The 25,190-nt window shown below is 45.6% G+C and overlaps 1 protein-coding gene across 1 annotated transcript in view; it reads right to left on the minus strand.

Moving 5' to 3' along the window:
- LOC140462874 (transcription factor E2F1-like) overlaps window positions 1-24,863 on the minus strand; it is a 35,910-nt gene extending 11,047 nt beyond the window's left edge. Inside the window, exons 1-3 of the mRNA XM_072556286.1 lie at window positions 24,360-24,863; window positions 16,928-17,018; window positions 11,369-11,588 (exon numbers count right to left, since the gene is read on the minus strand). Of these exons, the coding sequence (XP_072412387.1) occupies window positions 11,369-11,588; window positions 16,928-17,018; window positions 24,360-24,635 (587 nt within the window). The 5' untranslated portion in view covers window positions 24,636-24,863. The remainder of the gene's footprint in view (window positions 1-11,368; window positions 11,589-16,927; window positions 17,019-24,359) is intronic.
- Window positions 24,864-25,190: the final 327 nt, after the last annotated feature.

Here is a 25,190-nt window from a genome sequence, read left to right on the forward strand (position 1 = left end):
TACCAACCAGTGATGCATCCACATACAATGCTTTCTATGGTGCACCTGTCATAAAGTCGGACTTTAATACCAGAGATCTTGTCTGTGACAGAAGAACACGAGAAAAGGAAGCAAAAATAATGTTCAAAGCGACCAAGAGCGGGTTAAGAGAGGGGACCCTTCTTACCTGACTATAACATCATACATAAAGTGAGTGCTTCGCAATCTGTGCATTAACAATTGGAACACTCTTGCCTTCCATCCTCAGTCCCGGGCCAGTTTAAACGCAGTCTAAATGCTGAGTAAAGCTCCTCATACATCTCACATTCCCAACAGGAACTCAATCAGGTCAGTGATGGTAACCATGAAACCACTATTAAGTGCTGTTAAAATCCCATCTGGTCCACTAATGTCCTTCAGGGAAGGAAATCCGTCGTCTTTATCTCAGCTGGCCTACATGACTCCCGACCCACAGCAATTGTTAACCACCCTCTGAAATGGTCTAACAAGCCACTCAGCTCACTGGCAATGATCAAGGGCAGCAAACGCTGGCCTAGCCAGAGGTATCCACTCACCCCAAGGTAGGATAAAGAAAAACACAAATGCAAGTTATTTGGCTTTACCTTTTCCAAACTGTATCCCACTGAGGATTAAGGTGGTGAAAGCGCGACTGGAATGTGTGCTCTTGGTCCTGGGAACAAACATCAAGGGCAGACATGCTGCTACGCAATGAGGTTGGTGCCATCCCAGAGAGTGGGTGGTTTCAGTTTGCTTACAGGAAGTCTTTGTGTAATTGACTTTCCTGAACCTCAGAGGTGCGTCACCGGCCAATGTTGCCTAGCTGGTGCTGTCAATTCAGTCATCCTTCTTAAGATATACAACGTGCATTTATATAGCATCCTTAATGTTGCAAAACAGCCAAAGACACCTTGCGGCAGCAACAACATCGGACACACCGAGCCACAGAAACAGGTATTAAGCCAGATGATCAAAGCTTAGCCAAAAAGTTGGATTTTAAGCAATATCGTAAAGGAGGAGAGAGAAGCAGAGAGCTTTCAGCTGACGTTGAAATTTGGAGATGCACAGTAGAGGTGAACTGGTGGAGTCCAAAGATTGCTTCCTTGTTACCTCTTCCCCGCTGGTCTATGTATCTACACATCCTTCTTCAATTGGGAAAGGATTCAAGCCCAAGGCTAGCTATTGCAGGAATGCTCCGAGGTCAACACACAGGGATGATGGCCACAGCAAAGATTACCATCCCTGGGCAAATGCCATGTGCCAACTCTGAATGCCCTAATACTGGTAATCCCTGTTGCCCCTATCCCTTCCCTACTCCCACACCCTCCAATTAAAAGATTAAAGGGAGCAATAAAGTTTGCAGTCAGCAGGACATGAAGTGGCTTGGTCAAAACACACACACTGACTAGGTGTATTTTTTTTAGACTGAGCAAAAATGAAGTATACAAATGGAATGGAGAGGTCAAATGGTAACCCTTCACCTATGGCCCACCTGGCAAGTGCACAGTAACTCTGCTGCCTCACTGCACCATGACTCCGCACTTTTACTATCACTGCCAGTCAGAACTGGTTTTATTCTGCCCTCCCTCTGCCTTTCCCGCCCCACAAGGCAAATATTCAGTGGGATGGCCAGAAATCGGCCCGTGAAATCACAACATTGAAAACTTGCATTGATGTATCACCTTTCATAGCCGCAGGGTTTTATATTTCAAACACTGTTATACACAGGGAGAAACAGTGGTGGACGCATTCACCACAATTTCCCACACATAACATCAGAATCAACAGTCAGAATGAGAATGAGAAAGCACTACAAGGTTCTTTGGCTTCATCAGACTCCAAAGTGATGGCAACTCGTTCATGGAAAAACCAGCGAGTCAAAGAGGAGATCTCAGCAAACAGTAAAGATGGACTAACCAAGAGGAATAAGAGAAATGAAGACCCAATGGTGCAATGAGACAGGTAAGGAGCTGCATTGCTTTGCCGACAAGAACAACATTTGGGGCTTCTTCAACGCCACCACTGTAGCATTGAGGCCCAACAGCCTTGGACTCAAACCTGTGTGGAATAAGGACAGAAGCCTTTTGAGAGACAGAGAAAGCATTCACTTCTGTTGGAAAGGACTTCTAAATGCCAATACAATCACCAATGAGGACGCGTTTGAGGAAATCCCCCAACTCCGCATCGAGGATGATAATTGGACTCCTGTGGTGGAGGTTGAAGTTTCCATTAGACAGACAAAGAATGGAAAGGCTGCAGGAGTAGACGCAACTACAGGAATGATTTTCCCTGCTTGGCAACTCCGAGAGAAATGCCAGGAGCAACAACCTGACCAAGGCTCTTGACTCTGGCGATCAGGAAATGCTGGAGAAAGCCCTATCAAAGGCTGGTTATCCAGTGAAATTCATCAAGGACCTCCCTGTCCTCCACGACGAGATGTTGGTAACAGTCCTCACCAATGCTGCTATGACAGAGTCCTTTGGGGCCATGCAGGGATTGCCCCCACCCTTTTCTCCGTCTGGATCACTACCATTCTTCATCTTATCAAGAACAAGCTTCCCAGCAATGTGTACAACGTCTGCAGGATAAACTGAACATTTTTCAACCTCAACCGGCTGAAACCCAAGAAGGAAACAACACCAACCTCGTCTGTGGACCTTCAGTATGTGGATGACAATGTCTCTTGGAAGAGAATTTTCAAGCCTCGCTTACTGCCTCTGCGGTAGCATCCCGAAGAGCTGCTTTCAGTGTTGCCCTCAAGAAGACTCAAATCCTTTTCCAATCCAGCTGAGGTCAAGTTCCGGTCCCTCCCTCCCTCCCTCCATCAACAGAGGACTCATCCCAAACATGGAACATTCCTTCTATCTGGGAAGCTACCTCTCACCTGTGGAGACTCACCATATCACATCCAATCTGTAAGCACTGCCTAACGATGACAGTATTCAACCGTGACATCCATGTTGATCCCAAGAGACATGTAGTTCAGGGAGTCATTCTTCCAACTCTTCATTATGGCCCCGAAAGGTATGAATAGAGGCCACCTCAAGACCATTGAGAAGTATCATCAATGTTGCTTCAGATAGATTGCCTGCATCAGCTGGGAGAACAGGGTATTAACGTCAGCGTCCTTGAAGCAGCCAACAGCACCAGCAGTGAGGCCCGTGCTCATCTGAAACCAACTCCATTGGGCCAGCCATGTGCTTACTATACCTGAGTTCTGACTACCAAAGAAATCATCTTTGGGAATTTGAAAGGAATTGATCAGATGGAGAGAGAAAACGTTATGCACTAGTGGGACAAGTCGAGGACAAGTGAATATAACACAACGAAAACCTTCGAAAAATATTTTTACACAGTGGGTGATTAGTGCTGGAACTGCCGGCAAGTGTGATGGGGGCACGTTCAGCTGAGGTATTCACCAAGGCATGAGATCATTATTTGAAAAGGAAGGAGGTGCAAGGTGACAAAGAGAGAACGGCAGACAGTGACACACTCACTCGGAGAGCTGGCAGAGACATGACGGGCTGAAAGATCTCCGTCTGCAACACAGTAATTCTGCAACAGCCTTCAAATCAGAATCCGATCACACAGGGGATTCGTTCAGATCATTTCACCTCCTCCACAAAAAAACAAGGGCAAATGCTGGCTCAATTAAAAAATTTAAATCGGAGATAGATCAAAGTTTCTTAGGTCAGGGGATTTATGGAATATGGTTTCAGGGCAAGAATGGAATTAGAAAGCAGATCAGCCAATGGTCTAACTGAACGGAGGAACAGGGCAATTTTGGTCTCCCTCTTATAGGAAGGATGTCGTGAAACTTGAAAGGGTTCAGAAAAGAATTACAAGGCTGTTGCCAGGGTTGGAGGGTTTAAGCTACAGTAGGCTAGGACTGTTTTCCCTGGAGTGTCGGAGGCTGAGGGGTGACCTTATCGAGGTTTATAAAATCATGAGGGGCATGGATAGGGTAAATAGACAAGGTCTTTTCCCCCTGGGGTGGGGAAGTCCAGAACTAGAGGGCGTAGGTTTAGGGTGAGAGGGGAAAGATATAAAAGAGACCTAAGGAGCAACTTTTTCACACAGAGGGTGGAATGAGCTGCCAGAGGAAGTGGTGGAGGCTGGTACAATTACAACATTTAAAAAGCATCTGGATGGGTAAATGAATAGGAAGGACTTAGAGGGATATGGGCCAAGTGCTGGCAAATTGGACTAAATTTATTTAGGATATCTGGTCAGCATGGATGAGTTGGACTGAAGGGTCTTTTTGCATGTTGTACATCTATGATTGATGGGTTGAATGGTCGATTACTGTTCTGTTGATATTAAGAACCACAAGGTGCTCAGAATGGTGAAGTGGTTGTATTTCGGATTGGCACAGAGATGGGTGGAGAACTGGCAGCAGGAAAGCGTGGCCGCAGTTAGGGACAGAACAAAATGGAACCCCAATCATTTGGAGGAGAGGGAAAAGACAGCACGAACACAGAACACAAATCATCTCATTATCGCTACAGCAACATCTGATGGCTTGGGAACAAAAGCCTTCCAATACAGGGCACCTCCACGGAAACACGTCCACTCCAAAGTCAACATGGCCAACATCAAACCACTCAAACACATCCTCAGTGGGAGCAGCCAATCGGCGAGCGCCTGACACGAGATTCCTGAAGCAATTGCACTGCTCTAAACTCGGCTGTGGCAGGAAATTCCCAGGAGGACCAGTGGAAATGTTTTGGGAATGTCCCCAAAGCTCTCCTGAAGAGTTCACAGATTCCTACTGGCTCACGCAAGATCTGGTGTGTGGCCAAGAGAACTCTCAGTCATGAAGACACCGATCATAGGGAAAGGTTTTGTTGAAGACAAAGTCCAGGTTTCGGAGGGAGTTCTCAAACCTCCAAAGAATTCATTTCCCCAACGGGTCAAGCCCCACTTGCCCAATAATGCCACAGTCTGTAGATCCACCAGTGGGCTCATCAATTATCTTTGAAACTGGATGTAAGTTTGTTCGCTGAGCTGGAAGGTTCATTTTCAGATGTTTCGTCATCATACTAGGTAACATCATTAGTGAGCCTCCAGAGATGCACTGTTGGCATGGCCCACCTTTTATTTATAGATTTAGGTTTCCTTGGGTTGGTGATGTCATGCCCTGTTCTTTCTCTCAGGGGGTGGTAAATGGGATCCAAGTCGATGTGTTTGTTGATAGAGTTCCGGTTGGAATACCATGCATCTAGGAATTCTTGTGTGTGTCTCTGTTTGGCTTGTCCTAGGATGGATGTGTTGTCCCAGTCGAAGTGGTGTCCTTCCTCATCACAAAACAAATTAGAAAAAACCTTTAAGACCATCAATAATACCCTTACTGCCATAAAATTCACTAAAGAGGAGAAAAACAACAACAAATTGCCATTCCTAAATGTCGCAGTAGAGCGAACAGCCAATGGGGAACTTCAAACCAGCGTCTACTGGAAAACAACACATACAGGCTACAATGAAGCTGCATTAGAACATTAGAACATTATTTCAACGAGCCACCACATACTGCAACACAGAGGAACTACTGTGCAGAGCAGAGCAGAGGAAAATCACCTATACTGTGTATTCAAAAAGAATGGGCACCCAATGAACACAGCCCGCTGATTTCTCAGCCACAAACCCAAACAAGCAGACAAAACATCTCCAGAAACCCTAACCACTCTCTCCAACATCAAAGACATCTCGGAAATGACTGCCAGACTACTCAGACCTCTTGGCATCCTGGTAGCCCACAAACCATCAACACACTAAAACAGCAACTAATGAACTTGAAAGACCCTATACAGACAAAAAACAAAACTAATGTCATTTACAAAATACCTTGCAAGAACTGTAACAAACACTACATTGGACAAACAGGCAGAAAACTAACCACCAGGATACATGAACACCAACTAGCCACAAAAAGACATGACCCTCTCTCACTAGTATCCTCACATACGGATGAGGAAGGACATCACTTCGACTGGGACAACACATCCATCCTAGGACAAGCCAAACAGAGACACGCATGAGAATTCCTAGAGGCATGGCATTCCAACTGGAACTCTATCAACAAACACATTGACTTGGACCCCATTTACCACCCCCAGAGAAAAAGAACAGGAAATGACATCACCACAGGAAATGACATCACCAAACCAAGGAAACCTAAACACATAAATAAAAGATGGGCCATACCACTAGTGCTTCATTAGAGACTCACTGATGTTGTTACTTTGTATGGTAACAAAATGTCTGAAAACAAACCTTCCAACTCAGCGAGCAACCCAACATCCAGAACCTTAATCTGAGCTACAAATATTCACAAAACTCGCTATCTTAGAAATTATCAAATGAGCCTAGTCTCAATCATCAGTAAGGTGGTGGAAGGTGTCATTAACAGTGCTATCCAGCAGCACCTGCTCAGTAATAACCTGCTCAGTGACACCCAGTTTGGTTTCTGCCAGGGCCATTCAGTTCCTGATCACATTACAGCCTTAGTTCAAAAAACATGGACAGAAGAGATGAATTGCAGAGGGGAGTTGAGAGTGGCAACTCTTGACATCAAGGCTGCATTTGACCAATAGTGACACCAGGGGCCCTAACAAAACTGGAATCAACGGGTATCAGGGGTAAACTCTCCCATAGTCAGAGCAATACCTGACACATTGGAAGATGGTTGCGGTTGTTGGGGGTCAGTCATCTCAGCTCCAGGACATCTCTGCAGGAGTCCCACCGGGTCATATCCATGGCCCATCTATCTTCAGCTGCTTCATCAATGACGTTCCCATCCATCATAAGGTCAAAAATGGGCATGTTCGCTGATGATTGCACAACGTTCAGCACCATTCCCGACTCCTCCGATACTGAAGTGGTCCATGAACAAATGCAGCACGACCCAGACAATATCCAGGCTTGGACTGACAAGTGGCAAATAACACTAACACCACACAAGTGCTAGACAATTACAATCTCCATCAAGAGAGAATCTAACCATCGCACCTTGACATTCAATGGCATTACCATCACTGAAGTCCCACTACTAATTTTCTCGTGTTTATCATTGACCAGAAGCTGAACTAAACGAGATATATAAGAAATGTGGTTACAAGAGCAGGTCAGAGGCTAGGATTTCTGCAGATAGTAACACCACCCAACTCCTCAAAGCCTGTTCACCATCTATAAGGCACAAGTCAGGCGTGAGATGGAACACTCCCCACCTGCCTGGATGGGGGCAGCTCCAACAACACTCAAGAAACTTGTCATCATTCAGAACAAAGGAGCCCGCATGATTGGCATCACGTCCACAAATGTTTCGGTCCCCCCACCACCAACATTCAGTCGCAGAAGTACCATCACTAACATGAACAAAAATAGCTGGAGAAACTTAGCAGGTCTGGCAGCATCTGTGGAGAGGAAGCAGTGGCAGCGTTTCAGGTCCAGTGACCCTTCTTCAGAACTGATTTTAGCTTGGACTAGGTTGGTATATATGCTGAAGGGTGGTGGGGGGAGGGAGTAAATGTGGAAATGAAGGTGGACATGGATCCCAGAGAGAGAGAGAGGAAAAATCGTTGGGCAAACAAAGGAATGGCCAGCGGTGAGCCAGGAGAAAGGAAAGCTATTAATGGGGACCATTAGTGGGTGAAAATGGTGAAAGCAGCCTTTGTGATGACAAGGCCTAGTGTGTGGGGGTTGTGGTAAGGACACAGGAGAAGGTACACAGACGCTAACATTTTTGAACTCAATATCAAGTCCTGAAAGCTGCAGGGTTCCCAATCAGAAAATGAGGTGCTATTCTTCCAGCGTGCACTGAGCCCCACTAGAGCATTACCCAGCAAGCCCAGACAGAGAAGTTGACCAGGGTTCACAGCGATGTGTTGAAGTGGCAGGCAGCAGGAAGCTTGGGGTCATTTTTGTGGATAAGCGTGAGTGTCCCACAATCTGTATTTCATCTCCCCAGTGTAGAGGAAGCCACGTTGTGAGCAGTGAATACAGTTGACCAGATGGAGCAGTGCAGGTAAATTGCTGTTCCACCTGAAGGGTGTGCCTAAGGCCTTGGATGGTGAGGGGGAGGAAGTAAACAGGCAAGTGTTACATCTGCTGTGGTTTGACCAAAGAGTCAGTTTCCATACTGTATGGCTCTATCTAAGGTGCTGTGGGGAGGTGTTGGATGTGGACCAAGGTGTCCCAGAGGGAATAGTCCCTGTGGAATGTTGACAACAGAGGGAAGCAAATATGTCTCTCGTGGTGGCATCTCCATTGGAGTTGGCGATAAGGTGGCTAATGATCCTTTTGATGTGGATGCTGGTGGGATATAAAGGAGGACCAGGTGTTGCTATCGGTGCTGTGAGAGGGAGGAGATGGGATGAGGGCTGAGGGGAAGGAGATGAGTTGGACACAGCTGAGGGCCCTGTCAACCACAATGGTGGGGAATCCTGGGTTCAGGATAAAGGTAGATATTTCTGAGGACCCACCATGGAAGGTCACATCATCAGAAAGGATGTGTTGGAGACTGAGAAACTGTGAGATATGAATAGAGTCTTTATAGGAAGCAGGGTGAGAGGGTGTATACTCAAGGGAACTGTGGGAGTCAGTTGGTTTATAGTCCCGAATTTAACAGTATCGCTCCAGGTTCAGTGGGTAGTACAGAAGGCAGATGGCATGTTGGTGTTTATCTCAAAGAGAATGCAAGAAAAAAGTAGGGGCATCTTACTAAAATTGTAAGGTGCACTGGACAGACTACAGATGGAATATGGTGAACAGCTCTGAGCCACTTATCTAAGCAAAGCCACATTGGTGTTGGAGGCTGAACCCAGGTCAGGAGGGCTTTCTTATGGGGAAGATGTCGAGTAGATTGGGTCTGCACTCACTGAACTCAGAAGAATGAGAGGTGACCTTATTGAAACATGAGATTCTTAAGTTGACAGGGTAGATGGGAAAAGTTGTTTTCATCCTACAGGAGAGTCTATGACCAGAGAGCAGAATCTCAGAATAAGGGAATCGCACGTTTAAGACAGAAATGAGGATGAATTTCTTTCCTCAGAAGTTATGAAGCTATGGAATTCTTTACTGCAGAGGGCTGTTGTCTGGGTCATTAAGTATATTTAAGGCTGAGATAGTCAAGATTTTAATCAGCAAGGGAATCAAGGGTTATGGGGAATAGGCAGGAAAGTGGAGTTGAGGATTATCAGATCAGACAGGATCCCACTGAACAACAGCTCAGACTGGATGGGCTGAATGGCTTTGTTTTGCTCCAACACCTGTGTGATCTGAGGTGACCCAATGTGGTGCTGCACTTATTTTAAAGTTAGGCTCCTTTGTTCAGGAGTTTAAGGGAGTTTCTCCACATCAGTGCAGAAAGAGTTTATCCTCTCTCTCTATGCTGCTAATTCCTTTGATCAAGACATTAATCGTGATTTACTACATTCAAGGGAATAAAAAGCTCGTTTATGAAATTTGATCTCAGAACATCATATTACCCTCCTACCATAATATCATTCTGGAGCCCTGCACTGCACTGTAACCTCTCTGAGATTTACGTAATTGGCTAAAGTGTGTGTGTGTGTGTGTGTGTGTGTGTGTGTGTGTGTGTGAGAGAGAGAGAGAGAGAGAGAGAGAGAGAGAAAATGAAACAGACATTTTGGCACAACTCATCCATGCTGACCAGATTGACAGCACCTGGCCCATATCCCTCTAAACCCTTCCTATTCATGTATCCACCCAGATACCTTTTAAATGCTGTAATTTTACCAGCCTCCACCACTCCCTCTGGCAGCTCATTCCATACATGCACCACCCCGTATAAAAAAATTGGTCCTCAGGTCGCTTTTAAATCCTTCCCCTCTCACCTTAAACCTATGACCTCTAGAGTCATCATAGGATCATAGAACCCCTGCAGTGTTGAAACAGGCCATTTAGCCCAACAAATCCACACTGACCTTCCAAAGAGTATCCCACCCAGACCCATTCCCTACCCTATTATTCCACATTTCCCCTGACTAATGCACCTAACCTACACATCCCCGAACACTACGGGCAATTTAGCCCGGCCAATTCACCTGACCTGCACATCTTTGGACTGTGGGAGGAAACCGGAGCACTCGGGAGGAAACCCACACAGTCACGGGGAGAATGTGCAAACTCCACACAGACGGTCGCCCGAGGGTGGAATCGGACCCGAGTCCCTGGCGCTGTGAGGCAGCGGTGCTAACCACCGAGCCACTGTGCTGCCCATGGTAGCCATGATAGTTTTGGACTTCCTTACCTTGGGGAAAAGACCTTGGCTATCCACCCTATCCATGCCCCTGTATAGAAACCTGTATATGGTCACCCCTCAGCCTCCAATGCTTCAGGGAAAACAGCCCCAGCCTATTCAACCTCTCCCTTTCGCTCAAACATGTGGGACAAATCTGTACTCTGGCATGTGCCACCTTGGTAATAAGTGCCTAGACCAACACCTGAAAACAACCCAACAACCCATAACGACACCTAATAACCACAGGGCAACAGGGATATATGAGACGAAGTTCCACAAACGGTTACCTTTGCATGTCATAGAAGGAAGCAACATACAATCATGTGATCAGAGAGTCTAAGAAGACTCGGCTCTGGAAAGATCCATGGAGTCAGGGAGTGTTCTCCATGCTGTAAAACTGCTGCAGTAAAGATCGAGTGTCTTACAGCTGCAGTTATTGAAATGACTCCAACCCCAGAATGCACAGTTATAATAACACTGGTGGTAGAACCTGCCTTTATCAGATTGCTCTCTTCACTGCGCCGTGAGACACTTTCACCCCACCCCTCCATTCAATTCGCTGTGTGGTCCGTCATCTTGCTTAGACAGGAGATAGCCACTGACCATCGCGTGAGTCGGGGTGCGTTGGGTCATCACCGGGCACACGACAACAACACGGTCCGCTTTGCCAGGACCATCGCTACCAGCCCCTCCTCTCAGCCAAACCCTGGGAGCTGAGACCAGCGATGGCATGGCTCTGGGTGGGAGATCAGTGAGCTCAGCCACACACCAAGCTTTGCTACGACGCAGCATGAAGAAGCATCCAGGGAAGGCAGATTTCAGATTCTGGTTGAACAATCAGAGGGCAGGGCTGAGGAGAAATTATTTCCTGCATTAAGCTGGAGCACAGCACCTGAAAGGGTGAAGGAAACAGATTCGCCCCAAAAGAGAATCGATCTAATACCCGAGTAAGGGGGCAAATGCAGAGGAGTGGGATTAAGTTGATAGCCTATCAAAGAACCAGCACAAGTGTGATGGGCCAAATAGTCTCCTTCTACACTACCTTATCTCATGATGCAGATGCTTCAAAGGATCACAGCAAAGAGGTTCAGTGTCCACTATGCAACTTACAGCCACTGGATGTGATTCTTGGATTTCTTGGCGATGAGTTTGATGCCCTCCAGGACGTTGGTGATGTCATAGATTCTGCGCTTCTGAACTTCGAGGGCCTGTGCTGCCCAGTTCAGGTCCAGTACGCCATCTGGAGACTGTGCCAACAGATGGATAAACCGCTTAGTGATCAGGCTCAGGGACGTGTCATATCGAGTCTTCTCCACTGGGGATTTCAGACCTAAGACCAAAAGAGCTTGCATGGAATTACAGAGAACATACAGCACAAAACTGGCCCAAGGCTGATGTTCATGCCTCACACTTTGCCCCAACCATCTTCATCTCATTATCAGCCACAGCTCAGTGCACACCTCTGAGACCCAGTGCAGGGTTTGAGCACAAATACAAGGCAGACACTCCAGGGCAGCACTGAGGGAGTGTTGCGCAGCCGAAGGTACCTTCTTTTAGATAAGACACTAAACCAAGACCCCACCGACCCACTGGGGTCATGTTAAATACCCTACGACACTATGTCCTGGTCAATAGTCAACCCTCAATCCACATCCCAAACACAGAATACCTGGCCTTTAACAGACTGCTGTTTGTGGGAGCTTGCTGTACATGCGACATTTCCTGCATTACCACAGTGACCACACGTCAAAAAGTATTTCATCGGCTATGGAGCACCAAGGGATCATGAAAAATGCAGCAGAAATGGTGGGCGGCACGGTGGCACAGTGGTTAGCACTGCTGCCTCACAGCGCCTGAGACCCGGGTTCAATTCCCGACTCAGGTGACTGACTGTGTGGAGTTTGCACGTTCTCCCCGTGTCTGTGCGGGTTTCCTCCCACAGTCCAAAGATGTGCAGGTTAGGTGAATTGGCCACGCTAAATTGCCCGTAGTGTTAGGTAAGGGGTAAATGTAGGGGCATGGGTGGGTTGCGCTTCGGTGGGTCGGTGTGGACTTGTTGGGCCGAAGGGCCTGTTTCCACACTGTAATGTAATCTAAATCTAAATCTAATTCTAGAAGCACAACCTTCCATTTCTTTCACTCACTCAATGGTTATTTAGTTTCCCATTAAGCGCATCAGCCTATGAATTAGGATCAGGGATAGAGAGGAGACAATGGCCTAGTTGTATTATTAATCCAGAGACTCAAATAACCTTCTGGCAACCCAGGTTCGTGTCCTGCCATGGCAGATGAACCAGGAAGAAAACAAAATCTGGAATTAAGATTCTAATGATTATCTCGTCTGGTCTACATGTGACTCGTAGCAATATGGTTGACTCTTACCTACCCTCTGGAACATAAATGCCAGCCCAGCCTCACTGAGAACAAACTTTTTAAAAAGATAGCCATCCTGCCTCTTGAGCTTGCTTCACCATTCAGAAGGTCAGGGCTATGCTGATTGTAAGTTCAAATCCACATTCCCATCTATCCTGGTAACCTTTCACCTACTTACCAAACAGAGAATCCACCTCTACCTTCTAAGTATTCCAGCACTCCTTTTTTAAAACCTTTACAGAAGGGGTTTCCAACAACTTGAGGGCAAAAACAATTTGTCTCCTCTGTTTTACGTGGGTTTTTAACAGTGACCCCCTAGTTGCAGATTCTCCCACAAAAGGAAAGATCCTTTCCACATCTACCGTCATTTTACACTAATTGTAAACAGTTGAGGTCCTATTACCGATCCCTGCGGTACACTCCTTTTCATAGCTTTCTAAGCTGAAAGAAAGACTCATTTATGCCCATAAAAACCGAAAGAACTGCGGATGTGTAAATCAGAAACAAAAACAGAAGTTGCTGGAAAAGCACAGCAGGTCTGACAGCATCTCTGAAGAGAAATCAGAGTTAACATTTTGGGTCCTCAGAAGCCGAAACATTAACACTGGTTTCTCTTCATAGATGTGGCCAGACCTGCTGAGCTTTTCCAGCAACCTCTCATTTATGCCAGCTCTGCTTCCTGTTCTATCCATGCTAATATCCTACCTCCAAAACCACAACCTTTTATTTTCAGTAAAAACCTTTGACATCAAAATTTCCGGAAATCCCTTTCTTCACAGCATATTACTTCCTCAAAGGACTTCTACAGTTTGATTGGATGTGATATCCCTTTCACAGAACCATACTGACTGCCCAATTACCTTGAACTTATCCAAGTTCCCTGTTAATAACCTCTTTAAGAATACCTTCTAACATTTTCCCAAAGACAGGTAAAGAAGTTAACCAGCCTGTAGCTTCCTGCTTTCTGTCTCCCTTTGTTTCCGAATGAAGGGGTTACATGTGTTGTCTTCCAATCTAATAGGACAGCTCCTGAATCAAGGAAGATTTGTAAAATGAACACCAATGCATCATTATTTTTAAGATCTTAGGACTAAGTCCAACAGGAATCTATGCAGTTTGATGCATAACTTGAGAACATTCCAAAGCACTTGGTGAAGAACACAAGTTCCTACAAATAACAGGATGACAATATCCAGATAATTTGCTTGGTTTTGAAGTGATATGGATTGGTAAATATTGGCCAGGACATCAGGGGAAACTCCCCTACACTTTTCTTCATATTAGCGCTGGGGACCACCTGCATCCACCTGGGAGGCCAGATCAGAGCTTTGGTTTAACATCTCATCTGCAAGTTCAGATCGCCCTATGCACTGTATAGAGTCCAGCACAACATCGGGGTTGGGGGTCCCACTTGCAGCATTGATCATTCAACAAGAACTTGCACTGGAATTGAATACAAGCGTAGGAAGGCGATGCTTCAGTTAACCACATCTGTACACTACTGGTCACCTTATAGTGGCCGGAGAAAACAGCACAGAAGCGCTTCACAGGAGGCTCCCAAGCACTGAGGATGTCACCTAGACAGGGGACGAAACGTTTGCAAGACAAATTCCCAGCTCGGCGAACAGAACCACAACACTGGTCACCTTAGTAAGGAATGACAGAAATGCATTGGAAACAGTTCAGAGATGGTTTACCAGACTACTGCCTTGGAATCCAACCTGGTTAATTCGTGTGGAAGGATTGCATAGGCTAGCCTTGCTTCTGCTGCTGTTTGAAAGCAGAAGATGCCAAGTATACTGTTTTGGAAAATGTAGAGAGTGATGGACTGTCAAGGGAATGTAGCACAAACAGCCAAGTTTCTGGAATGAGCTGCCAGAGGAAATGGGGCAGTTGGTACAATTACAGCATTTAAAAAGTACCTGGATGGGTATATGAATAGGAAGGGTTTAGAGGGATATGGGTCAAGTGCTGGCAAATGGGATTAGATTAATTTAGGATATCTGGTCAGCATGGACGAGTTGGACCAAAGAGTCTGTTTCCATGCTGTACATCTCTATGACTCTATGAAACACACCAGATCCAGAGAGGTCTTCACTGGGTGGATGTGAACAGGGTTCTCCTGTTATGGGAGAGTCTGGAACGTATTTTTCGATTAGAGATCACCGATTTAAGACTCAGATAGGGTGAAAGTTTCCCTCTCTAAACAGTCATATGAGGCTTTGGAGTTCTCTTCCACATTGACAGTGGAAGTAGAGACTGAAGACAGATTAGATTAGGTAGCTCACAGTATGGAAACAGGCCCTTCTGCCCAACAAGTCCACGCCGACCCCCCCAGAAAGCAACCCATCCAGACCCATTCCCCTACCCTATATTTACCCCTGACTAATGCACCTAACACTGTGGGCAATTTAGCATGGCCAATTCACCTAACCTGCACATCTTTGGACTGTGGGAGGAAACCGGAGCACCCGGAGGTAACCCACGCAGACATGGGGAGAATGTGCAAACTCTATACAGACAGTCACCCGAGGCTGGAATCGAACCCGGGTCTCTGGCGCTGTGAGGCAGCAGTGCTAACCACTGAGCCACCGTGCCATCCATGTCGAAAGATTCATATTAAGGAACGGAGTAAGAGATTATTAGGTGTAGGCGGGAAAATGGGGAGTTGGGGTCACAATCAAATCCTGATCATATTAAATGGTAGAGCAGATCCAAGGGGCCAAATGGCCTACTCCTAAACAGAATGCTGATATGTAGCAGCTTCACTGCAGTAAAAGATGTTCAGCCTCACAAGGGGAAATCAGGAGAGCTGACCAAAAGCTTGGTGGGATTTAAGGAACACCCTAAATCATAGAATCCTTACACTGTGGAGGCAGGCTATTTGGCCCTTTGAAGAGCATTCCACTCAGACACACCACCCTACCCTATCAATGTAACCTTGCATTTCCCATGGTTAATTCACCTGGCCTACACATTCCTGGGCACTATGGAGGAAACGTTCACAGACACGGGGAGAATGCGCAAACTGCATACGCAGTCACCTGAGGGGGGAATCGAACCTGGATCCCTGGCGCTGTGAGGCAGCAGTACTAACCACTGAGCCAAGGTGCCACCCCAGGATAGGGAGAAAGATTCAGGGGAACTCTGGAGTTTGGGACACGGGCAGCTGAAGGCTGTAATGTTGAAATGAAAGCATGATTTGGAGATGCCGGTGGCTGGGGTGGACAAAGTTAAAAATCACACAACACCAGGATATAGTCCAATAGGTTTAATTGAAAGCACTAGCTTTCGGAGCACCGCTCCTTCATCAGGTGGTTGTGTGGCTATAACCTGTTGGACTATAACCTGGTGTTGTGTGATTTTTAATTTGAGAAATGAAAGCAATCAGGCCTGTGTCAGAGGTAAGAACGCGAGATACACAGAGAGGACTATGAGGGCTGTTGAGGTGCGGGTGGTGGCAAGGGGTCAGGAGGAGCGAGCTCAGAGACAAGGGTGAGAGCGAGAACTTTGAAATCAGTGTGTTGCTGGACAGGAGATGATGTAGGTCTGGGACATGTGGGTATACAGGAACAAATCCAAGCTCAAGCACAAGCAGTTTATGTTGAGCTGCTGTTACAGAGGAGGCCGAGCCCTGAGAGTTTTGGAATATCGAGGTGGGAGGTTAACAAGAGGTGTGAATGAAACTGAGCTGAGGCAGGGACAGTGATGGAGAAGGGGCCCAGGCACAGCTTGAGTGGAAACATCAGCCTTCAAATCTGGCAAACTAGCACAGCTACAATGGGCAGAGTGGCCATCAGGCACGGATCTGCTCCAGTTAATAGATATGAAGCTGGAAGAAAACAGCAGGCCAGACAAAATCTGAAGAGCAGGAAAGGCAATATTTCGGGTCAAAACCCTTTGTCAGTCCCAATGAAAGGTTTCGGGCCAAAATGTTGACTCTCCTGCTCCTTGGAGGTTGTCTGACCTGCTGTGCTCTTCCAGCTTCACATCTATTGACTCTGACCTCCAGCATTTGCTGTCCTTACTGTCTCTAGTACTGGTCCGCTGCCCAGCCAATAATGAGGGAGACCAACTACAACCACATCTCATCTTCTAATCAGAAGAGACGAACAATCACCCAATCTCAGGCCGTTGCCAATGAGGGCCTGGCACCAAGTGCAAAGACCCAGGTGCACTCTAAAGCTTGTTGAGGTAGGGGAGATGATACTGGAGGGCTGGAGTCTTTGACAGCTGGGGCATTGCACATGTTACAAAGCAAGGCACAGTCACGGGTTTCATTAAAATGCACCATACCTCTCCCTGAAGACTTGCCTTTCCCTCTGGGGCTCACCATCTCCATGGCCAGATACTGATGATCACTCTCCAGCTCCAACTTCCTCTTCACCTGCAAAGAGCACCGGAAGGAGCCGGGTGAGAAACCAACTCGCTCACAAACTACCGCCTCAGTCCCCGCCTCCTCTGGGCCGAGCACCTTCCATACAATCCCATCATTAGAGCAGGAAAAAAACAGCAAGAATGTCCACTTTGGCAGGAGAAATGGTAAAGCAGAGTGTGCGTGTCAATGTAGAAAGAGTGCGGGAAGCCGCTGTACAGAAGGATCTTGGGTGACCCTCGACACGAATTACAAAAATCTAGCACACAGAAAGAGCAGGTCATTGGGAAGGCATGCACAATGTTGTCTTTTATTGCAAGGGGTTTGGAGAGTAAAAGTGGGCAAGTCCTACTACAACTGTGTATGGCATTTGTGAGACAGCACTTTGTATAACATGAACACTTTTAGTTTCCTTTCTTAAAGAGGGATGTCCTTCCATTGGAACTGGTTGAGGTTGTAATTCTCAAACATCGCTTCCATTGGAACTGTTCAGAGAAGGCTCAGTTAGCTGATTCCTGAGATGAAGGGTTTTTTTTAAATTCACTCATGGAATGCGGGAGTGGCTGGGGAGCCAGCATTTAATGCCTGTCTCTAATTACCCTTGAACTGAGTGGCCTGCTCAAGCCATTTCACAGAGAGTCAATCACACCGCTGTGGCTCTGGAATCACACGTAGGCCAGACCAGGTGAGAATGGCAGATTTCCTTCCTGCAAGGACATTAATGAGCCAGATGGGTTTTTCTGACAATTGACAATGGTTTCATGCTCATGAATAGATTCTTCATTCCAGGTTTTTTTTCCCTCTGTTGAATTCAAATTCTACCACCTGCCGCAGTGGGATTCGAACCCAGGTCTCCAGAACATGAGCTGAGTTTCTGGATTAATAGTCTAACAATAATACCTCTCGACCATCACCTCCCCTTCTCATGAGGAAAGGGTGTCTATACTCTTTGGGATTTGTTAGAATGTGAGGTGATCATATTGAAAGGTTGGACAGTATGGACACCGAGAGGATGTTTCCTCTCATGGAGGAATCTACAACATGGGGCTAGAGTTTAAAAATAAGGGTTCTCCCATTTAACACTGAGACAAGATCTTCCTCAGCCAAGAATCAGCCTTGTGTAAAATTCCCTTCCATCGAGAGTGAAGACTGAAAAGATCTAGGGCAACAATTTTCATCCAGAATTGAGAGTTATTGGGGGAGCACATAGAATTGGGTTTGGCATCATCATCATCATCATAATTAGGTTAGCCACAATCTTATTGACTGGTAGCAGAGTGAGGCTCATGCAGCACACCGCTCTCTCAGCAAGCTAGCTAATTAGTCCCACTTCTACGGCTCTGACCCATTGGTCCGGCAATGATTTCCTTTTCAATGATTTCCTTTTCAAGTTTTTATCCAAATTCCTTTGAAAATTACTTTTGAACTTGCTTCCAACATCCTTTCAGAAGAATGTTTCTGACCACAACTCGCTGTGTATCAATTTCACAGCTAGCAGTTCATGGGAAGACAAGAGGTTACAAACAATTTTCTCTCTCATTGTCAAAAGGTGTGGAGCTGGAAAAGCACAGCAGGTCAGGCAGCATCTGAGGAGCAGGAGAGTTGACCTTTCGGACAGAAGATCTTCATCAGGAAGATATGACACCAGTAGTATGGGATCAACGTTCAGAGAGGCGACCAAAGGCTTGGTTAACGTGCGTCTTAAGGGAAGGGAAGACAGGTTCAGAGAGGGAATTCCAGCATTTAGGACCTGAGTTGTGTCTCCAATACACCAGTAACCCCACATACTCAGTTTTCTACCATGTGGTTCAAACATTGGTTGCCCTGCAACCTGTCTCCGAAGACCTATCGCTTTACTGAAAGGCCCCAGGTGGGAATGGGGTAAAGAGTTGACGACTGACAGGAAATAATGCTTTGTTAAATAACTTCAGAAGGCAGCGAGAGTGTGTCCCCACTGATGTGGGCCTGGTGTTACAAACAAGGTAACTACAAGTCACCAAATTTCCTGCCCCAAATGGCATGAGTGAACCAGACAGATTTTTACAACATTCAGCGTAAGGAGATTTTACAGACATATGGCACAGGCAGTTAAGCATTTTTTATTAAAATTTCAGGGCTGCTTGAATTATTTGCACAGACTAACTTCCCAACCCCAAAAAGGTTTTGCTGCATGTCTTGCAGTTCATACGCACACATACAATGTGGATCATAGACATGATATGGTAGTCAGAGATAACTTAGCAACACACTGACAGACAAACGGTCAGCTTAGGAAAGCTCAAACAATCCGTACAATGACCAAATATTAAGTCAAGAGCCTCCAGAAAACCCTACACCCAAGATGAAAGTATCTCATCTGGCACAACACCCCAAAAACCTTTGGATGGAAATGTAACCCTACACTACGCTGCTTTCTTCATTGTCTAGGTTGAATAGGAAAACGTTTATAGTGTTTACATCAGGAGGAGAGGACAGTCAGCATTATAGGAAAGTGGTTACAGGGTTTACATAAGCAGGATAGGACAGTTAGCACTATACAAAAATGTTTATAGTGTTTACATCAGGAGGAGAGGACAGTCAGCATTATAGGAAAATATTTAAGAGTATTGACATCAGCAGGATAGGACAGTCAGAACAATACGAAGATGATTATACTGATCACGTCAGCAGGAGAGGTCAGTCAGCATTATAGGAAAATGTTTATAGTGTTTACATCAGGAGAAGAGGACAGTCAGCATTATAGGAAAATGTTTATAGTGTTTACATCAGGAGAAGAGGACAGTCAGCATTATAGGAAAATGCTTATAGTGTTTACATCAGGAGAAGAGGACAGTCAGCATTATAGGAAAATGTTTATAGTGTTTACATCAGGAGAAGAGGACAGTCAGCATTATAGGAAAATGTATATATTAATCACATCAGGAGGAGAGGACAGTCAGCATTATAGGAAAATGTTTATAGTGTTTACATCAGGAGGAGGGGACAGTCAGCATTATAGGAAAATGTTTATAGTGTTTACATCAGGAGAAGAGGACAGTCAGCATTATAGGAAAATGTTTATAGTGTTTACATCAGGAGGAGAGGACAGTCAGCATTATAGGAAAATGTTTATAGTGTTTACATCAGGAGGAGGGGACAGTCAGCATTATAGGAAAATGTTTATAGTGTTTACATCAGGAGAAGAGGACAGTCAGCATTATAGGAAAATGTTTATAGTGTTTACATCAGGAGGAGAGGACAGTCAGCATTATAGGAAAATGTTTATAGTGTTTACATCAGGAGAAGAGGACAGTCAGCATTATAGGAAAATGTTTATAGTGTTTACATCAGGAGGAGGGGACAGTCAGCATTATAGGAAAATGTTTATAGTGTTTACATCAGGAGAAGAGGACAGTCAGCATTATAGGAAAATGTTTATAGTGTTTACATCAGGAGGAGAGGACAGTCAGCATTATAGGAAAATGTATATATTAATCACATCAGGAGGAGAGGACAGTCAGCATTATAGGAAAATGCTTATAGTGTTTACATCAGGAGAAGAGGACAGTCAGCATTATAGGAAAATGTATATATTAATCACATCAGGAGGAGAGGACAGTCAGCATTATAGGAAAATGCTTATAGTGTTTACATCAGGAGGAGAGGACAGTCAGCATTATAGGAAAATGTTTATAGTGTTTACATCAGGAGGAGGGGACAGTCAGCATTATAGGAAAATGTTTATAGTGTTTACATCAGGAGGAGAGGACAGTCAGCATTATAGGAAAATGTTTATAGTGTTTACATCAGGAGGAGAGGACAGTCAGCATTATAGGAAAATGTTTATAGTGTTTACATCAGGAGGAGGGGACAGTCAGCATTATAGGAAAATGCTTATAGTGTTTACATCAGGAGAAGAGGACAGTCAGCATTATAGGAAAATGTATATATTAATCACATCAGGAGGAGAGGACAGTCAGCATTATAGGAAAATGTTTATAGTGTTTACATCAGGAGGAGGGGACAGTCAGCATTATAGGAAAATGTTTATAGTGTTTACATCAGGAGAAGAGGACAGTCAGCATTATAGGAAAATGTTTATAGTGTTTACATCAGGAGGAGAGGACAGTCAGCATTATAGGAAAATGTTTATAGTGTTTACATCAGGAGAAGAGGACAGTCAGCATTATAGGAAAATGTTTATAGTGTTTACATCAGGAGGAGGGGACAGTCAGCATTATAGGAAAATGTTTATAGTGTTTACATCAGGAGAAGAGGACAGTCAGCATTATAGGAAAATGTTTATAGTGTTTACATCAGGAGGAGAGGACAGTCAGCATTATAGGAAAATGTATATATTAATCACATCAGGAGGAGAGGACAGTCAGCATTATAGGAAAATGCTTATAGTGTTTACATCAGGAGGAGAGGACAGTCAGCATTATAGGAAAATGTTTATAGTGTTTACATCAGGAGGAGGGGACAGTCAGCATTATAGGAAAATGTTTATAGTGTTTACATCAGGAGGAGAGGACAGTCAGCATTATAGGAAAATGTTTATAGTGTTTACATCAGGAGGAGAGGACAGTCAGCATTATAGGAAAATGTTTATAGTGTTTACATCAGGAGGAGGGGACAGTCAGCATTATAGGAAAATGCTTATAGTGTTTACATCAGGAGAAGAGGACAGTCAGCATTATAGGAAAATGTATATATTAATCACATCAGGAGGAGAGGACAGTCAGCATTATAGGAAAATGTTTATAGTGTTTACATCAGGAGGAGGGGACAGTCAGCATTATAGGAAAATGTTTATAGTGTTTACATCAGGAGGAGGGGACAGTCAGCATTATAGGAAAATGTTTATAGTGTTTACATCAGGAGGAGGGGACAGTCAGCATTATAGGAAAATGTATATAGTGTTTATATCAGGAGGAGGGGACAGTCAGCATTATAGGAAAATGTTTATAGTGTTTACATCAGGAGGAGGGGACAGTCAGCATTATAGGAAAATGTTTATAGTGTTTACATCAGGAGGAGAGGACAGTCAGCATTATAGGAAAATGTTTATAGTGTTTACATCAGGAGGAGGGGACAGTCAGCATTATAGGAAAATGTTTATAGTGTTTACATCAGGAGGAGAGGACAGTCAGCATTATAGGAAAATGTTTATATTAATCACATCAGTAGGACAGGCCAGTCAGTATTATAGGAAAATACTTATAGTGTTTACATCAGGACAGGCCAGTCAGCATTATAGGAAAATGTTTATAGTGCTTACATCAGCATCAAGTGAATCCTTCGAAGAGTATAAAGGAAGTAGGAGTATACTTAAGAGAGAAATTAGGAGGGCAAAATGGGGACATGAGATAGATTTGGCAAATAGAATTAAGGAGAATCCAAAGGGTTTTTACAAATATATTAAGGACAAAAGGGTAACTAGGGAGAGAATAGGGCCCCTCAAAGATCAGCAAGGTGGCCTTTGTGTGGAGCCACAGGAAATGGGGGAGATACTAAATGAATATTTTGCATCAGTATTTACTGTGGAAAAGGATATGGAAGATATAGACTGTAGGGAAATAGATGGGGACATCTTGAAAAATGTCCATTTTCAGAGGAGGATGTGTTGGGTGTCTTGAAAGGGTTAAAGGTGAATAAATCCCCAGGACCTGATCAGGTGTATCCGAGAACTCTCATTAGGGATAGTCGACATGGCCTTGTGCATGGGAAATCATGTCTCACAAATTTGATAGAGTTTTTTGAAGAAATAATAAAGAGGATTGATGAGGGCAGAGCGGTAGATGTGATCTATATGGACTTCAGTAAGGCGTTCGACAAGGTTCCTCATGGGAGACTGATTAGCAAGGTTAGATCTCATGGAATACAGGGAGAGCTAGCCATTTGGATACAGAACTGGCTCAAAGATAGAAGACAGAGGGTGGTGGTGGAGGGTTGTTTTTCAGACTGGAGGCCTGTGACCAGTGGAGTGCCACAAGGATCGGTGCTGGGTCCTCTACTTTTTGTCATTTACATAAATTATTTGGATGTGAACATAAGAAGTACAGTTAGTAAGTTTGCAGATGACACCAAAATTGGAGGTGCAGTGGACAGCGAAGAGGGTTACCTCAGATTACAACAGGATCTGGACCAGATGGGCCAATGGGCTGAGAAGTGGCAGATGGAGTTTAATTCAAATAAATGCGAGGTGCTGCATTTTGGGAAAGCAAATCTTAGCAGGACTTATACACTTAATGGTGAGGTCCTAGGGAGTGTTGCTGAACAAAGAGACCTTGGAGTGTAGGTTCATAGCTCCTTGAAAGTGAAGTCGCAGGTAGATAGGATAGTGAAGAAGGTGTTTGGTATGCTTTCCTTTATTGGTCAGAGTATTGAGTACGGGAGTTGGGAGGTCATGTTGTGGCTGTACAGGACATTGGTTAGGCCACTGTTGGAATATTGCATGCAATTCTGGTCTCCTCCCTATCGGAAAGAATGTTGTGAAACTTGAAAGGGTTCAGAAAAGATTTACAAGGATGTTGCCAGCGTTGGAGGATTTAAGCTACAGGGAGAAGCTGAACAGGCTGGGGCTGTTTTCCCTGGAGCATCGGAGGCTGAGGGATAACCTTATAGAGATTTACGAAATTATGAGGGGCATGGATAGGGTAAATAGACAAAGTCTTTTCCCTGGGGTCTGGGAGTCCAAAAGGCATAGGTTTAAGGTGAGAGGGGAGAGATATAAAAGAGACCTAAGGGGCAACCTTTTCACGCAGAGGGTGGTACATGTATGGAATGAGTTGCCAGAGGAAGTGGTGGAGGCTAGTACAATTGCAACATTTAAGAGGTATTTGGATGTGTATATGAATAGGAAGGGTTTGGAGGGATATGGGCCGGGTGCTGGCAGGTGGGACTAGATTGGGTTGGAATATCTGGTTGGCATGGACAGGGTGGACCGAAGGGTCTGTTTCAATGCTGTACATCTCTATGACTCTATGAGGAGAGGACAGTCAGCATTACAGGAAAATGTTTATAGTGTTTACATCAGGAGGAGGGGACAGTCAGCATTATAGGAAAATGTTTGTAGTGTATAATAAGAAAGTCCTTTTGGTGATGTAGGCAGCTTTAAGGTAGTAGCGATAGGATACACACAGATGTACACACAAAGAACAAGGAGAAATGTCTTCAATCACAGTAGCAATGCTTTCCTGGGTTACTGATGTTGCTTTAAACGCTAGATAAGTATATCATAAAACACACACACACTATATAACCAGGTGCTGCAAGGATAGCTGTAATGGCACACTCAGTAAAAAGCTCCTGTGGCTGCTGTCTCTCTCTCTCGCTCACACACACACACAGACAGACAGACACTCCAATTACCGGCGGGCGCCCGAGGGGGGGCCGCTGTCCCCACTCGGCTGAGCCGGGACCCAGGGGGGTAGCAGCGAACATCAGGACGCCCTGAGCCGCCTCCGAACCGGGCCCGGTCCCCGACCTCTCCGCCTCAACCGGGCCACTCCTTGCCGGGGAGGGAGGAGGAGGAGGTGGTGGAGAAGAGAGGGTGGAGGAGAAGATCAGCAGCGGCCGGCCGGGCCCGGTGCCGGTCCGGAGGGAATCAGCGGAGGTCCCGGGCTTCCCTGACACTTCCCTGGACATGGTCAATGTTGCAATTGTTGTTGCTGTTTCTGGTTGTTACTTTGCTTTGTTTCTTTTTTTTTGGGAGGGAAAGGGGGGGGGGGTTAGTGTTTGAGAATGTCTGAGCCGGTGACTGTGAACTGCAGCGGGTAGTGTCCCAGCCTTTTAAAAAGGATACTTGGAGTTGGACTCCAGTCCGGGTTTGCTGCCATCAGCAGCAGCCGCTGACCCTGACCCTCTCTCCCTCTCTCTCTCTCCTTCCTTCCTTCTCTCTCGCTGCTTTTTACGCGCCAAATATTTGCCGCGAAACGGCCGGTGCTTGCGTCACAATGCCCGGCCCCGCCCCCCCTCGGACCCCCGATTGGCCGCCCTTCCAGACGGGCGGCCGCCTCCAGCCAATCGGCGACCCGGCAGGCCGGGGTAAGGGGCGGGCTTTCCGCTGATGCGGAAGGCGGGTGTTTTTAAAGGGAATGTGGGGGGTAGAACCAGGAAGTGTATCTCTGTACTCCTGTCTCAAAGGATAGAGGGAGACGCATTGCCCAGCCCCAGCCCGACTTTTGATCAACCATACTATGT

The sequence above is a fragment of the Chiloscyllium punctatum genome, chromosome 37 (genome assembly GCF_047496795.1).
Source record: "Chiloscyllium punctatum isolate Juve2018m chromosome 37, sChiPun1.3, whole genome shotgun sequence".
NCBI classification, from domain to species: Eukaryota; Metazoa; Chordata; class Chondrichthyes; order Orectolobiformes; family Hemiscylliidae; genus Chiloscyllium; species Chiloscyllium punctatum.